The 17,681-nt window shown below is 42.3% G+C and overlaps 1 protein-coding gene across 3 annotated transcripts in view; it reads right to left on the reverse strand.

Annotated features, from left to right (window-relative positions):
- The window catches only part of RANBP10 (RAN binding protein 10), a 78,996-nt gene extending 61,553 nt beyond the window's left edge, over positions 1-17,443 (reverse strand). For all 3 annotated transcript variants that reach the window (XR_012776907.1, XM_075510314.1, XM_075510313.1), the window contains exons 1-2: positions 17,201-17,443; positions 16,134-16,245 (exon numbers count right to left, since the gene is read on the reverse strand). Coding sequence is in view for 2 of the 3 variants with exons in the window: in XM_075510314.1 (XP_075366429.1) it covers positions 16,134-16,245; positions 17,201-17,405 (317 nt within the window). In the remaining variant the exon portion in view is untranslated. The remainder of the gene's footprint in view (positions 1-16,133; positions 16,246-17,200) is intronic.
- Between the last annotated feature and the right edge of the window lie 238 nt (positions 17,444-17,681).

The raw sequence follows: 17,681 nt of genomic DNA on the forward strand, positions 1-17,681 counted from the left end.
CCACGAGGGTAATCAAACACTGGAAAAAGGGCCCAGAAATGCTACTGCATCACCATTCTTAGAAATAGTCAAAAACTTGACTGCACATTGTCCTGAGGAACCTGACCTAACTTTGAAGTTGGCCCTGCTTTGAGTGGGGAGCTGAACTGCCTGACCTACAGAAACCCTTTCCAACCTAAATTATTCAACAATATCTTGACTTCAGGACAGTTTTGCTGACAGGCAGCAAACTCTTGGCTAGCAGTGCATAAAGCAGGATATCAACAAAGCTGAGAAAAGACAGAACTTCCTGAGGCACACACATATACCACAAGCTAAGTCCTGATCTGATCATACCAGCTGAACCCAGCTTTCTTCCTAGTCATCAAGGAGAACAGATCATCCAGAAAAAACTGGTTCCTGATCTACAGAACAACCCTGAACTCACAAACAAAATGTGCCATGATGACTGCTGCCTGGCACAACTCCTGAACCTAGTGTCCACTTGAAGAAAAGCAACAAGGAAGGTTCTGCTCTGATGTAGAGATCTCAAGGACAGAAGAGACTTTAAGAGAAAGCACTATGATTTCATTCCTTTGGATCCCTAAAAACATCACACTCCACAGTTAATTGCTCAGCTATTTCATTTTTTAGAACTCTTGAATGAAGACCTGATAATACCTAATGATTTGTTCCTGTGTTTTATGGATAAACAACACTGTTGTTGTATTAAGCCTTCAACAGGAGCCAGATAATAATTTAAAAACAAAGACTGGCATTTGGGAGCCTCTGAACATTCCTACCTTTCAGAGCCCTTAAAAAATTCTCCTGAATCACCTCTTGGTTTTACAGACTCTCCAGCTTGCTTCCCATTCCTGATGTTTTGGGAGGGAAAAATACTCCTTTAACATTTCAGACCTTGAGCCAGATGCCCTTCAAGTAATTTCGTCAACCTTATTGTTTTTTTTTAAATTAAAAGTTTTTTCTTTCCATTTTTCTCATCTAATAAAATTTCAGCTTTTGGAGGGTGTATCCCTATCCTCTCTCACCCTCACGTCTAATTATGTCAATTGTCAGGTCATTTTGAGTCTCTCTAATAGTTTACACACTTTTACTGTGATCCTCCAATATGATGTCTCCTTAAACAGTCTCCATGCCATCTGAAAGCATTTTACCTTTCCAATTGCATCTTTTTATTAACTCTTCTTAAACAAGCTTCTTTAATTTATATAGGTTTGTTTTCTGGCTTTTTTGTTGTTGGGTGGTGGGGTTTTTTTGATGAACACTGAAGTGGTAGGGTTTGGGGGCCTTTTTATAGCGCTTCTCAAAGGATGCTAAACTTGAGTACTTATGGTCAGTGCTGCAGAGCAACTTATAAACACACATTTTTTGTAAACATTTTCTGCACTGCTCAGAGCATGAGTCAGAAGTTACATCCTTTCTCATGAGTTCCCTAACTAGCCTCTCTGAAGCAGTCATTTATGGCATCTAAAAATTTACTCTCACAGTCATGTGAGATACACACATCTATAAAGAATAAACTGAATTTTAAGGATATGTTTACAGCCTTCCAGGCATATAGGAGAGATCTCCCTATATCTGCAGGCAGCGCTCTAGCTCTTCCTCACCACCTTCTTAGCACAGTGGCAGATAAGACAGCATGCTTGTTAGCATTTCAATTTTCTTATTCCTACTGAGTCTGGAACCCTCTGCTGTTACAGAGTTTTCCTTGCTACATGGTAGGTTTTGCTGTTTTGATTTTTTTTCCAACTACGTGTGCAAGCAGTCAGGATCACAGTCCACAGCTAGAACTACATTCCAGGTCTATATTGCTTCAAAGAGCAGTGAGAAGTGCCACCTCTGCCAACTGTTCAAGCCTCAGGGAAGCTGTGAATTCAAGGTCCCAAATTGTTTGAACACACAATAAAGGCACCATCTAAGCCTGGTGCAGTAATACCAGAGTGCTTGGTCCAGGTACTGGCAGGCTTGAAAACACTTAGCAAAAATCTGTCAAGGAGCAGACCACTCAATTACTCTGGCAGAACGATCCCCACCACCTTCACCTGCTCACGTTAGCAAGCCCAAGACCTCCTGGATTTGCTGGCAGCTGCCGAATTTTGTTCAATGAGCAGGACATGCCTCTCAGCATAGGGCATGTTTCTTATGTCCTGATCTGCTGAAGGTGAAACACCATAAAACCACGGCCACTTTGTCTCCTCTATCACAGCTTCATCATGTAGTGGTGTCAGCTTCCTCAGTTTCAGTATCACACAGCACAGCTTCACTAACATAGGGCCATTGGCCAACTCCGTCCCTCCTGAGCCTGAAGGTGTTTGCCTGTTCCTACTTCTGCTGCTGTTCACATTAGCACACCTAGAATTTAACAGAGAGAGCGGATGCCACTTCTGCACACAACCTTGGCACGCAACCTTATGAGAATCATGGCTGCAGCATTTTGATGGCTTCCCTCCTGTCCCCATGCCTCGTTGGGTCATTGCACTGCATTGCCACCCTTATGGTGGCAATACTGAGCAAACTGTTGGAAATTACAAGAAATAACATAATTGTTGAAGTTGGATAAAATCATCTCCCACTTCAGCTTATCCTGCTTAACTTTATTATTTTCTATGCAGATTCATCCTCCCTCTTTTGTGTACTGCAGCAAATCCCATGCACATAACCAAGGGCAGAAATGTGTACAAGAGTGTCTTTCCATTTTCAGACAACACAGCTTTAAATTAGGGCTAGAAGCTTGTATTTTTATAAAAAACAAGTACTACAAATCCAGAAATTCTAAATTTAAGATTACACTTTAATCTAGATACACAACACCATGGAAGTGTGTTACTGAAAAGAAAGTAAAAAATGAACATGACTACAAGCCTTCCTGGTTCACAAAATTTTGTTCTTCAACTTATGCTCCCATTTAAAGCTTAAGACAAACTTTAAAAATAAGACCATAATGACTGTAAAACTGTACACAGAATTTGCAGACAACCTAAAATAAAATAAGATCTCTCACCATACTGAGTTTCAACTTCACAGCCTACAGCTTATATCCAGAACTTCAAATTGTCACATATATTATTGCTGGTTATTGTTTTAGAAGATGCTAGCTACTTTGCTTTTCCCATCTACTATCAATTAATATATCAGAAGTGATGGATGAAATGAGCTTTGAGACCTACAAAGCCTCAGATTAAAAAAAAAAAAAACCACAGATGCTCTATTCTCTTGAAAATTGAGGAGGAAAAAAAACACAAAAACAAAAACCAAACAACAACTCATCTTCAACTCCACCACCACCAAAAGCATCAACTGCTTTCCGAACTTCTTGGTCCAGAACAGCTTCTCACTTCCTCAATTCCAAATGCTCCCAACCAGTTTTGTATATACAACAAATTCAAAACTAGTTAAGCAGTATTGTGGGCATCCTCAAGCACAACCTACTGCTTGGTTTTTTACATGAATAAATTAAAACATGCAATATCATTCAACATCATTCAACATAAATGTCTACAGAGTCTGCCTGCCTGCATCTTCACTAGTTACGGAGGTTTCAAGTGTGGACAGACTCCATATGGAGTATCCTTTAACTGGAGCCCCTTTTTGAGGGATTCAGAGAGCCTCTTAGAGAAGGATGCACAGCAAGTGAAGCACTGATACAGCAGTACGGAAGAAATAAAAGAAACGTTAGCACCCACCTTCAAACAGGAAGAAAAATAATCTTTTTTTAGGGTTTTGGGTAATGATACATTTAAATCCATTATCCATCATAGGTAAGATATATACCTTAACTAAAGCCAGGCAAAAGTGACCTCCTAAAACCATCTTCTCGGCAGTGAACATTGAATACTTGGAACTGCCCCCCATACCCCATCAGAAGTTTCAAAAATGCTGCATCAGTAGGTCAATTCCAAATAGAGCAGACAGACAAAAATAAACACAGACACATGCTACTGATTCAATAGGAAGTCTTGTTTCCACTTACCAGGAGCCTCCGCAGTTACCATAGCACCAAATTTTTGCAGACTTCTACAGCACCTCAGCCCTGCCCAGTCAATACTGGTTGCTTTTTAAAATTTGAATAGGCTGAATCAGCCACACTAAGCACCAGTCACAACATCAGCTCTGCCTCTTTTATCCATGCACTGGCTCTCCTTGGCCACAGCAGATGAATAAAGACCTTAGTAGCAAGCCCTCATGCCAAAAGATGCTAGCTCCACACACACCTCTGCACAGCACATGACCAGCAGGACTGCCAATATTTTTCCCTCTAGATCTTACAGCACCATGACCATGGTAAGATTAAGTTCAAAGAGACAAAGCTTTTTGGTTCCCTTCCCCAGTTCCCAAGTACTTCAGCAGTAAACATCAGCATATAAGCTACTCCAGCACAGTGATGTTTAAAATAGGGCAGCATTCACTTTTGGCTCGTGAGAGAACTTGTGTGGTGCATTGTATAGTGCAATTATTTTCAATGTTACAATTTAAATTTTTTTTTAATATACAAATTATTTTTTGCTTCTGCCAATAAGAGACTTTCCCTGGAAAAGAGATGGAAAGAGCCAAAATGATGACTGTACTTCTAAATTAAAATTTAACTCTGAAAGATACAAAAGATCTCGGACGCACTGACTCAGCCAGGAAGCATTATATATTGTCACTGGGCAGAAATTATCCAAAAAGCTACAAGAAAAGTTATTTCACAGGAGTGACAATATTTGACTAATCTAAATTCAAACAAAGGGATCTCTTAAAGAGGCTGTTCTAAATGTTACAGTCATACACATAGAGGAGTACACCGATGGCTGCATTTGGTTTGTCCCCTGAAGGGGAATCCATCCACGTGACAAGCAATTCTTCGAGTCAAAAGATGTTTCTTCAGAACAAACATGATACCCAGAGAGCCTGCCAAAAAGTCAATGTAAGAAAAGTTTTTTGGCTAGTCTAAAACCTACTTTGTGCTAAAAACCCATAAAAATCCTCATGAACCCAGCAGAAACACAGACCTGCCCTTTGACAGCAAGTAGCTAATGCTGAAATTCTAGCACTTGCATCTATTTGGCTTTTCAAGTGCAGGAATGAAGAACCCGTTGGGTAGAACAGAGGAGAACACAGCAGCAGAACTCATGTATACCTGTACTTTGTATTCTTCAGTTTTAAGGATCCCAGGAGTAAAGAACATCTCCCTTTGAATGCCTGGAAAGTACCCAGCACTTGGGAGGCACTGCTATATGCAAAAAAAATAAAGGTGGGGCAGAAGGAGGTCTCCCTCCTTCTAAGGACTAAGCAATTAGTCCATGGTCATAACTGGACCAGGGCAGTATACTTTAAACAAAGAAGGAACTATTTCTTTACCCAAAAAGCTACAAGACTTTCTCCAAGAAACTTAAAAAGAGTACTCATCTCAAATGCTAGTTCTGACAGTTAGCAGAGCAGATTTATTAAGGCTCTGCCATGAAAAGAAAGATATTATGATTCCTCCTTATTTATTTCTTAACATGTTGAAAGTTACCAAGTTAGGATGGTGAAAAAATCCATGCTACTCCTCTTCCAAGTGCCTGTAAAGTTTAGCTAGAAGGCAGACAAAATTCACCCCATCTGAAAGCTGGGGAAATGAAGGTGGAAAAATACATCGGTTTAGCATTGGTTGGCTATCTAATGGTCACAGGCCTAGAACTCTTCTTTACTGTGCCAGTAACACCCTGACACAGTAGTGTCTCCTTAGAGCATGCTTTACTGTGTATGCAGAGATACACTGAGGTCCAAACTTAGAGTCAAAAACAGAGATGTTAAATAATTTGTTTTGTAGGCCATGACTTCCAGTAAAGCAGTCATTCCCTGTTCAGTTGGTAAACTAACAATATCACCAACATGCAGTAGAAATTCCTGGGACTGGCATTTTATTACGTGGCTCAGCCAAGACCAAGCAACCCAGCTGAGCCATGAGTTAAACAAGGGATATTCCTCTCTTCCAGAGGCAAGTTTGTGATTCAAAGGCTTACTGCATCCTGCAATTTTTTCTAATAACCACACTTATCTGGCAGGAATCCTGTCCTCCCAGCTATCATGCACCCCCTTCTTTCAACATACACAGTTAAGTCTAAAATAATCAAGCTAAATTACTAAGTTAGAGATTAATAATACACCCCATCACACTGGTGGCATTTCAGAGACTTTCAGTCTCTCATGCAAAGCTCTGAACTATCATTCTTGTCTGAAGTGGGCCCTGACTTCATGCCAGGTTTAAAGACTGGCAAGAAATGATAACCCATATCAATTTACCACCTGAAGCCACATTGTCACAGTTATGGTGGGGGAAGGGGCATGTTATTTTAAAGCAGTGAAAAAAGTTACATCTGTTTAAAAAAATTACGTATGGTACATAAAATACTGGATTCCAACTGTGTCTGACTCCTCAGTCTAACAATAATATTTTTGAACTACTTCATAACAGAATATAATGAATCTCTTGAGTGGAAGCGGTTCTGGTTTTATTCATGCATATTGTGCTGTTCTGTAACAGCGCTTCAGAAATAGCACTGACGGGCTCCAGAAAGAATCCCAATTCCCCAAGCAGAGGTCAGTAAAGACAAATAATGCAAGGCTGAAAAGAAGTACATAAAGGCAAGAAAATAAAATTCTTAAGGGCTCATTAAAAACAACTACAAGTATCCTGAGGCATGGAGGAGTCCACTGCACATCAGCGCTTAGAAAGGCAGAGAAGCTCTAAAAGACAAAGAGCATCAAAGAGAAGGTGAGTGAGCAGAACAAAATTAAGAGGCAGCAATCTGGTAACATAACAACTTCTCAGTCTGTTTATGAGTAAATACTGACAAAACTACAGAGGAAGAATAAAAAACTATTTTCGCTAGACCAAGGTATCAGATTCCCAGCTCCCTTCCAATTTTAAGATCACATTCAACTGGTATCCATCAGCTGTAGGAAGGGTCAAATCTGTCCCTTTTCTGTGTTACCTTCAGGAAGGGAAAAGACTGATGACGTAGATTAGCAATATATGTAGGAATACTGAAAGACAGAAAATACAGATCAGAGATGAAGACTTGACTTGAGCATCATTTAAGAAAGAAAAGGCATAATACAAGCCTCACCAGGCTAAAATCACCACTAGGATCTGGCCAGAACAACCAACTTCTCCATCTGCCACTCCAAACACCATCACATCCAACAGGACCCCAACCCCTGCAATATACTGTGGTCAAAACCAACTGTATCTGAAGCTAAGGTGTCCCATGAACTTAGTTTTCCAACTTTAGATTTTTCACTTTTGACAGCTGACTTGTTCTCCAAGTCAGCTGGTATACAACAAAGTTCACATAAACCATGTCAGTGGCAAATGGTACATTCAGTCTGGGAATAGCATAAAGCATTACTGATATTAATTCTCTGTTTATTTATTCTGGTTACATCCAATTGAAAAGGTAGAATTTTTGTTCAGTTTGTCCTGCTGATTAACAAACCTCACTTCCAAATGCACTGTTCAGAGTTGCTGAAAATTTTTATCCAATATATTATGGAAGTTAAACACGTTTCCATGACTGAATGGACTTAAGATTGTTTGACTGCCGCAGGCAACAGGCCATTCCAAGCAACAGGCCGTTTTTTCTGGCACGAACAAAGCCTAGAAAACAGTAAAGACAGACACTAGAGGTACTGCAAATATCTAACAGAAAGGCATCCAAAAGAGGGCAAGTCATATAAAGACTACAAGTTTCTCACTGAAGACTAATCTTGCATTTCAGTCCATCATAACAGTCAGCTTCAAACAGCAGCTCAAGTTCCTGTTTTCTCCACTAAAACACAGGGGGAACAATGTAAATGCAATACCCAAACCAGAAGAAAACACTCTGCTGCCAGGTAGCTAGTTCTCTTAAGAGGTATTCTCCCACCCTTATAGGCTAACTTGTTCTGGTTTAGGCTTCAATCAGGAAATTGATAGTAACCATTCTTATGCAAGGAGGATTTACCTGCCAACAAGAGTTTTCATGAAATTACAGGAAAAAAAAATAACTGCAATATTTACATAAGAACTGGGTTTTTTTTAATGCGGAAAACACATTACAGAAAAAGTAACACACAGTTTAGACAGATGTATTTATGAAATAAGAATACTTTCTCTTTAAAACAATAGCATAGCCAGAGAGTTAGGGAGAGCAACACACATTGAATTTGGAGATCTTTACATGCCGACATCTCCACTCCAAGGAACAAAGGCTAGATGTGGAGAGCATCAATACAAAGAACTTGTAAACAAGAACGAAGATCGTATCTCTGGGATTGGAACTGTAGTGTGGAAACAGAGATCAGTGTTATACCACAGGTACAATGTAAACCCCATTCCTAGAAAACTTCTTTAGCAGTTCATCATCCCAGCTTCGTAAGTGAAGGAAAAAAGTTTCCCCTCTATAAAAGTTATGCAATTTTTACAATTTAATTATTAAAACAGAGAATTGCTTAGATGTATAAAAGCCTAGAACATTTAAACAATTGGTTCCCATTAGTCTATTAGCTGTGAACATATTCTGAAGAACTGAAGCATAATAATGTTTTACACATATTCTAAAGATGTTCAGTTGATTTTGCTAGAGTTTACTGTTGCCATATTCCTACCTTTTCTGTAATAGATATTCAGAAATAGCAGGGGGAGAGGCGAGGAGAAAGAAACAAAAACACAGCCCCAACCAAAAAAAAAAAAAAAAAAACCCCCCATTAAAAAAAAAAAAAAAACCAACCCCACACAACTTTTCCTGAATTTTTTCTTCTTTACTGTGCAAAATCTCACAACTCTAACTGGACCACAAAAAAAAAAAAAAAGAAAGAAAGAAATTAACAGAAAGGCGTTATCACAGCCTGAAATCTAGGAGATCTCAGACTTCAAACATACCTAAACCCACACATCACAAGTGAAAGAGTTGCATATCACCATCGCTACTTCCATTTTGTTTCCTAATTTCACAAATTAATGAGAAATTGATATACTACCATTACAATGGATGGGCCCATGATACTGCTATAAAGCACTGAGTTTCACTTTCCACTTCATTGATTTAAAAAAAAAAAGGGCAATTAAAAAAATTATCAACTGCAAATCAGATATTCCAGTCTCACAACTTGCTTTACATTGAAAAAGCTGCTCTCAGTATTACTCCCTTTTGCAAGAGTTTAGCAGAACAACGACAAAAAATAACAGCTCATTGAGATGTCATCAACTGACGTGAAACCTCCACAGAAAATGAGTGTCTCTATACTTCAGAGCACCAAAGCTCAGCCAGCCAGTAGCTGAGAAAGCAAGACTTGCTTGGGCAAGACTGTTTGCAGTTGGGAACAAGGTGAGAACTGCTTACTGAATCTACTTGGAGGGATTTATTTATGTGTTGGTTTGTTTAAATGAATGTCTGCAGAACAGCATAAATTCAAGTAAGCAGACATACCTGCAAACAGAAGAACAACCCCCTCTCTGTGCTGGTTTTCATAGAATCACTTAGATTGGAAAGACCTTTAAGATCATGAAGTCCAACCACTAACCTAGTGCTGCCAAGTCCACCACTAAACCACATCCCTAAGTGCCACATCTACACATCTTTTAAATACCTCCAGGGATGGTGACTCAACCACTGCCCTGGGGCAGCCTTTTCCAGGGCTTGATCACCCTTTTGGTGAAGAAATTTTTCCTAATATCCAATCTAAACCTCCCCTGGCACAACTTGAGGTCATTTCCTCTTGTCCTGTCACTTGTTACTTGGGAGAAGAGACTGACACTCACCTCACTACAACCTCCTTTCTTGGAAACCAGGATGGAAAAAATAAAAAGGGGGAGGAAATCAATTATTTACAGGCTTATCAGATACAAATAAGGGATCACACAGCACGTGCAGACACTAGAAATCCTGCTGCCCCAGAATATTCCTTAGCCTTCCCTACAGCCACATCTAGACACAAATGAAATTATAAGGTGTCCTCAGTATAACCAGCTGATGGATGCACAAGGACAACCGTGCCATTAAAGCCACTGACATCAGAGCGCTTCATGGACAGGCCTTCTATCAGCATCTGGAAACCATTAGAGTACACGAGTGAAAGGCTTTTTGAAGAGTAATCACACTCAGCATATGCTGAAGAGAAATGGAAAGTTGGCAAGGAGAAATGTAAGCAAGGAAGAGAGGGGCAGATTACTTGTTAACATAAAGACTGCTAAACAACCAATACATCTGACCTTTATTTTTCTTTTTCAGTCAGAGAGAAACTAAGCTATTTTTAAGTCTGGGATACAGTGCACTTGTGCAAGAAAGCTAAAGGAAGATTTTAAATAAACTATGGTATGGACTAAGCTAGAGTAGCTCTTCAGCCACTCTCCTCAAAGTACGCTTTCCTCCCTCTCTCAGAAAAATGCCCACAACCTAAGCTAGCGCTGACTGACAGCTCTGGACAACAGGCTGCACACCTCACAGCAACTGTGAAACAGTTCATGCTGGAAGAAGGATATCAACACATCCTGTTGCCCATGTCTTCCCACCCTCCCTCTTCTGCCCTTCTGGGTCTCCTCTTCCCCACTTAATGCACAGAAAGCATTGTATCAAGGGCTGATCCAGCAAAAAGATAGTTAACATGATCAAGCTCATTACACAGTCACTAGTTCTGGCACAAAGGAAAGGGTTTAAAAAAAAAAATCATAGCAAGAAGAAAAGCTAGACTGGCTATTTCAGCAGCCTTCCTGAGATGGCTCAAAGTCCTCGTGAAATCACCTGGCTCCCCTGGCACAGAGGACTCTGCCACTTGGCATCTCCTCTGCCCACAGACCACACTTGCTCTGTTTGCACAGAACACGCAGAGCCACTGTGGACAGGCAGCGGGCTCTGCCACTGCCAGAGAGGTCAGACTTGCTGCAGAACGCCAGCATGCCAAAGTATCCACGAGTAAATCACTATCCGAAACCAAACAATTACCAGAAAAGACAGCGCTGTTGACAGCAAACTGCCATTGCAAAGGCAATCCATAGGCTGCTGGACTTTCTTTCCCAGGAGCAGCTCAGAAATGGAGAAGAGGCTGCAGGACAGGTGACTTTTGCAAGAATCAGGAACTCATGCACAATTAGGGTCAGCCTCCGGGATATCCTCCCCAGTCACACTCCATTACAACCCATCACATGGCTGGGGGAGGTAAAACAGGTCAAGAAACCAAAATGGCGGTCAGGAACAAGCACTGCTACCCATGAGACAACTCACCTTGCCCCACCATAAAGAATACAACAAAGATGAATTGTCCTCCTGAGTCACAACAGCCTGTAAGGTGTGGGTTGACTGCCCTACCCTGATGAGTCTTACACTGTTCCTGTTTACCAAGCAGAGATCATCTAATGGGGAAACAGAAGCTGTGAGATGTGCTGACAAATCAACAGCAAACACACACATATTTGAGAGACACAGGATAAGAGTCCAGTGCTTCAAATATAGTTAAGGTTGAACTGTTATAAACACCACCATGATAAAAGCATGAGTTATTTGTGGCAGCTCAGGAACATAAGAGTCACGTACATTTCTGCCAGTCTGCTCATCTGAGGAATGCTGGAAGCAAGCCACCCACAGAATCACAGAGAGTTTTGGTCTAGAAGGGACCTTGGGACCTTCCTTGTTCATCCTTCTGCCCAAAGCATAAGTAACTCTGAAAGTTATATCAGGCAGTCTGGGGCCTTGCCCAGGCAAATTTGAAGATGGAGATGCCACAGCCTCTCCAGGCATCCTGTTCTGGTGCTTAACCATTTTCACGAGGAAAATTCTTTCTTATGTCCAGCTGGCATTTCTCTTGCCACAACTTGTGACCCATTGCCTCTTGTCCTTTTGTTCCAACTGACAACACTCAGGAGACGTGCACACAATGGCTCAGGAATTAAGTACCCAGCAAGTCTTAAGACAAAACTCTTCAACAACAATTTGAATGGAACTAAATGAGGATTGCTGCAATCCTACCCTTCGCTCTCCCAGCTCAGCCCATCCCTTTACTGACTTGCCTTCAACCCACATCAGGGAGCAGAACCCTGAAAAGTAGTCCTCAATTTAAAAAAAAAAAAAAAAAAAAGGTAATTTCTGACAGCGACATCAATAGATTAAATGATCATCATTATTTTGATGGGGCCAGCTTTCAACCAGTTATCTCCTTGAACCAGCTCACCAAGGGACTGTGTAGCAGATCGTCAGCATGAGGGAAGGCACAGAAACATACAGCAAATGGAAGGGCAGAATCCCACAGTCTTGACTCGTATCATCTTAAAGCATTGTGGAACCACTCCCTGTGTGTTCAGTGCAGACAAGGAGGTGAGAAGAGAGCTGGAACTAGAGACTAGAATTTAGTAAACTAAAACTGGAAAACTGGAACTAGAATTTAGTAAAATAAATTCTGCTCTACTCTCTGAGGATAAAAGCCACTTCCCCAAATAAAGAGTAGCACAAACAACAGATCAATCTCCTGGCAGATCTGATTTTTTTTTTGTTTCCTAGCCTCCTTGTCAAGACAATTTTTAAATAGTAGCCTGGCAGCCTCCCCTCTCCCAGATAAAAGAAAAAACAAAACAAAAGAAAAACTCACCCCCAAAAAAAACAAACCCAGCAGATAAACATGACCTCTTATCAATAAAGACTAAAAACACCAGGATGGGAAGTGACCACCATTCAGCTAGAAGTAAGTCTCAAATAATCTTTCTTTAACTCAAAGGATTGTGGTAATACCTGAGTGCATGAGCAGTGGAAGATCCAAAGCTAAGAAAAGCTAATAAATCTTAAGAGTTTAAGTGCACCAAATGGACTTTTTGCATGCTGTACTTCCTTTGAAATATCCGCCAGTAAACTAAGCTAGATTTTACCAATGCTGAGGCAGAAGAGTCTAGCTACGGGTAAAAGGAGAGTTTTCATAAATCATTTAATTTTCTTCTTGAACAAAAGCACCTTTATGTAGCAGCTGCATTAAAGGGCAGGGGAGAAAGACAATGCAAAAGAGGAAGCTTTTCTGCCAGCTACGGGTGCAGTGCCATGGCAGTCTAAAGCAACTTGTGTCTGTCCTGCTGCAGTCCCTCCCTCTTCCCTTGCACTGGGGTTTGCAAAACTGAGCAGAGAAGTAATCTGCCTGAAAAATGGGGGGAGGTGAGGGTGTTTGTTTTTACTGCTAGGATACAATGTGGTGGGAGGAAAGAAAGGAGAGAACCACAGCATACTGGATTTAAGTCACCTTAGCCCCACGAAAGTAACAGAAGGGAGAAGTTAAAAAAGGTGGTACTGATACCTCAGTTGTCTCTATAGCTCAGGTTTCTCTACCACGGTGACACCACCAATCCAGAACTGGCACTGTCTGATGCCAACTCAAGAACCCTCATATCACAGCGCATCATATACAGGCATCTCTTGTCAGACTGCAAAAAGTCATCATGTGAGCTTCAGATTGTTACATCTCCAGTAAAAGCCACTGGGAGTTTCTATCCCACTTCTTACCTGCAACCTTAGTTTCTGTTGTTTATTAGCAACTGTCAGCATCTAACCAGAGTGTAGAGAACTAGACTAATAATTTATTAGCACAGAAAGATGACAGCTTTGAGTTACGGGGGGGGGGGGGGGGGGGGGAATCAGAACTCCTCAAAGCACGCTTCCTGAAATTTGTTCCACCAAATTATTTTTTGAGTAAGTCTTGTTTTGAAACCTGATCGCTCACATTTTAAACCTAAATGTAAAAAACTATCACAAACTCCAGCAAGAGAGACACAGTGAATAACATCACATGATCCTTACCTCACTACTCCATACAGCATAAATAAAATAAGCTACAGAGCAGAGACTTTACACATGAAGTACCCATTCTGGAAATGAGCTCAGAAAGATTCCTCTTCCTATCCCCTTGCTAAAGGGCTTCCACCCGAGTTGCTACGGACATGCTTTGCCACTTGAAAACTCCCTTTCATTCCCTCCAATCCCTTCTTTAGATTTCTGGACTTTTATTTCCTTAAACTGAAGCCACCATGGTGTAATAAACACTGGAGAGCTTCCTAAGAAGAAAGATGTCTCTGCCGCAGTTCACTATGACAACATACTGAGCATCCAATGGGCAAACTTCAAACTATTAAAGATGACACACAAGAGTACCTTCTGAAGTTACAGACAGGCAGCAGCTATAATATAAATTCACAATTACAAATCCCCAGCACCACAGTGTGCAAGATAAAAATTGGAGCGCTCTCTACCAGCGAAAGAAAAACCAAGGCACAGGAATGGCTGAGACATCAGACAAGCTCTCAAAGGCTCACTGCTGACTTTGGATCATAGCTATCAACTTCTCATGTTCGTATTGCTATAATGTTAATACGTATGGTTCCATATCTTTGAAAGTATTCTTGGAAAGTAACTGTAATTACAGAATACAGTAAAAACAAAAATGGACTATTAATGTAGAAAACTGATCTTGGGAAACAAGCAGCAAATTCTATTATCTCCCTGTAAGATTGATCTAGAATGCAGTAACGATTAAGTGCTGTTCAGTGACCTTTCGTAACGTGGTTTCTTTGGAAAATTGTATTTAAGTTCACTGTAAATTAATTTTAGCAGTTACATAAACTAATCAAGTGCAGGGTTTCAAAACAGACAAGCAGTTAATCACCAAGTCAGTGAACTGAAAGAATAAAGATGGTCTTTTCACTACATTTGTAAAGCAGTCAGCCCAGCATCCATCTCTGCACAGATAACCTAATAATTATTACAGGCCTAAATGCAGAACAATTCAAGATCCTTTGCAAGTCCCTTTACAAATAGGCCACTTCTCAATTCAACAGTGACAGCAAAAATATTCAACAGTAAGAAATTATGACTTTAATTTGGTTTCTAGTAGGAATATTTTCTGCCCTTCCCTAAGACCCCTAAACTGGCCAGAGTTCAAGTGTTATTCTTGAAGGACTGGATTAATTAATTACACTCAATACCTCCTCCTGTGCAGCTTTCCCTTCTGGATAGTTGTATCTGCGACATTCATCCTTTAGCAATGAAAAATGCCGAACACATAGACACACAGCAGGCTGATACCTTTATAATGATTAAAAATTAAATCTACACAGTAGAAACCCAGACCTTGTTAGAAATGCCCTTTTACTGCTTTCCCACATTTCCCAACATCCGGAATATGGCTTTAAAGGAACTCCACATACATCCTGGTTCACTTACATTTTGGATCAAAATAGTGCCCAATACTGCGACTGCAAGACTGGATGAGATCCAAAACCCACTGCTAGTTCAGTTCACTGAGGTGCCACCTAGTAAAGTATGGTTGCATCTCATGCTACTGATAGGATTTACTGCTTTTCCAGTTCTTCCACTTGCCACTGTTCATAGTAATATAGACTGATAGGGCAAATGCAGTCTCAACAACAGCCTACAATATTAAACGTTACCACAAAAAACATGCTTTGGTTGGGAAAAACCTTCTCATATTTAGCATTCTGGTTCCAGCACAGTCTCCCAAGCTTCCACAGTTGTAATGTGTCATGATACTCTGTGGTGCAATCTATCCTGAGATAATGACTTGAGACCAAATTCAGGTCCTAGACTAGAGGTCACAGAAGTAACACAGATTCCAGCTTATATTCACAATCATCTCATTTCACTCTCTTTGATCATCTTTTGCTTGATCATGTATATGGGGTCTCTAAAAAACAGTCTCAGAAATTCTCCTTCCAGTGCTCAAGTACTGCTATGTCTACTCTTCACCATGCAAACATCTAACAGCCCAAAAGTAAGTTCAAGGTTCCTCCCTTTTATTTCACTCCACTTCTGAGGCATTATAATTCCAGAAATGTGAGTGACCAGACCTGGCTAGCAAGAGGAAAAACTATTTTAATTCAAATTACACCAGAAACCCAAAGGTTCCTAAATTTTTAAAACTGCCCATATCAAACAGCACAGAAAGCAGCTGTGTAAGTGCCTCTGCTTCCAGTGCATTCTACTACATTTATATTCTCTTGGTTAATAGATGTAACCTCCCCATGATGTACCTGCCTGTTACACCCAGCAGCCATGGGACCTCTAACCCTTCCGGAAATGAGATCAGAGTACAGCAGAACTCCTAAATACACATCACCAGCCACTGAACTGGAATAAGGCACTTACCCATCTCTACCTTTACTGACGATCTTCACTTCAAAGTAATAAATACCACAGGCTGCAGGTATAGGGTGCGTAGCCCTGACTGAGGCAGCATCTTTGTGATTTTTACCGTGACCTAGGAAAGAAAAGAAATGTAAGTACTGATGGGATTTGAACTCTCCCACATTTTGATCTAAAACATCACTATCTGAACACAGTGGGGATCTGTTTCTACGTACATCCAACAATTTAAAGCACACTTTTCAGAGAACTAGAATACACAGTCTTGCACTGCCACTACGAACAATCCCTACGCTACGAGCACTGTTGTTTTTCCTTTGTTTTCACTGTGAAGTTATCAAGAAAGACACACAGTACTACCTCTCCTTCTCCCCACACACATAATTTGAAAACCAATGTACACAAACAGAAAATAAAAATGATTACCCAAGAGTGGAATGACATCAGTGTTTACTAACCAGGCAGGAAAAGGAATGATCAGTTCTCTGCTGGGTGGGTAGGGAGAACAGTCTCCAATAGCGTGCAAGAAAAACATTAGTGTGATTCCCCAAGTCCTGGAAGTCTGCGAGCATCTATTTTGTGTAAACTCGAGGAGCCAAAGCCCCAGTTATGCAGCGTATCGATGTCATCCGACCCGATGGCCGGGTTTTAAGCAGGATGACAGAGTAAATAGACGATCTGGCCACACAGACACGCTCGGGCCCGGGTTAGTAACACTGCAAAACCTTGTATGCGGCAGCACACTCCGCCGGGAGAAAAGCCTTCGGCTCCAGACCACCTCCGCTTCCCGAGCCCAGGAAAACCCCGCGCCGGGCTGGAGTCCGGCCTCGGCACCCACGACGAGCAGTCCGACCCGCGGCGGGAGCTCGGCGGTCCCCCCTCCCCGCGCTGCTCCCCGGCCGCGGCGCCCCTTCCGCCGGGGCTGCCAGGCCCGCGGCCGCCCCAGCGGAGGCCCGGGCTGCCAGCCCAGCCCGCCGCCCGGCTGGCCCCGCGGAGCAGTGGGGCCAAAGGCCGCCTCGCTCCAGGCCGAGGCCGAAGCCGAACCCGCCTCCGCCGCCCCAGCCCGGCACCTTTGTAGTGGACGCGCAGGTTGCCCTGCGAGAGGCCGATGTAGTTGTACTTGTCCTTGGGGCTCCAGGACCGCGGCAGCGGTGTCTCCTCCTGGTTGACGGCGGGGTACAGGCGGCGGAGGCGCTGGCTCAGCTCCTGCTCCTCGGGCGGGCACGGCAGCGCCGCGTCCCCCCCGTGCAGGTTCCCCGCGCCCGCATCCGCCATCTTGGATTCGCTTTGTGTCACCGGGCGGGGAGCAGGGTCCGGCTCCGACCGCCAGCCAATGGGGTGCGAGCGTGGCCACAATAGGGCCGCGCTGCCCGACGGGAAGTGGAGTCCGCGCCGCTCCTTCCCCCCCGCCTCTCGCGCTTGCTGGGACTGCAGGTCCCGAAAGGCCTCGCGCTCGAAGCCCCGCCCCTCTCCTCGGCGCGCTGCACGCTGGGAAGCGTGTCCTCCCTCCGCGCGGCCCTAGTGAGCTCCGCGGGGTGCAGGACTCCCGTT

Source organism: Mycteria americana, chromosome 8 (genome assembly GCF_035582795.1).
Source record: "Mycteria americana isolate JAX WOST 10 ecotype Jacksonville Zoo and Gardens chromosome 8, USCA_MyAme_1.0, whole genome shotgun sequence".
Lineage (NCBI taxonomy): Eukaryota > Metazoa > Chordata > Aves > Ciconiiformes > Ciconiidae > Mycteria > Mycteria americana.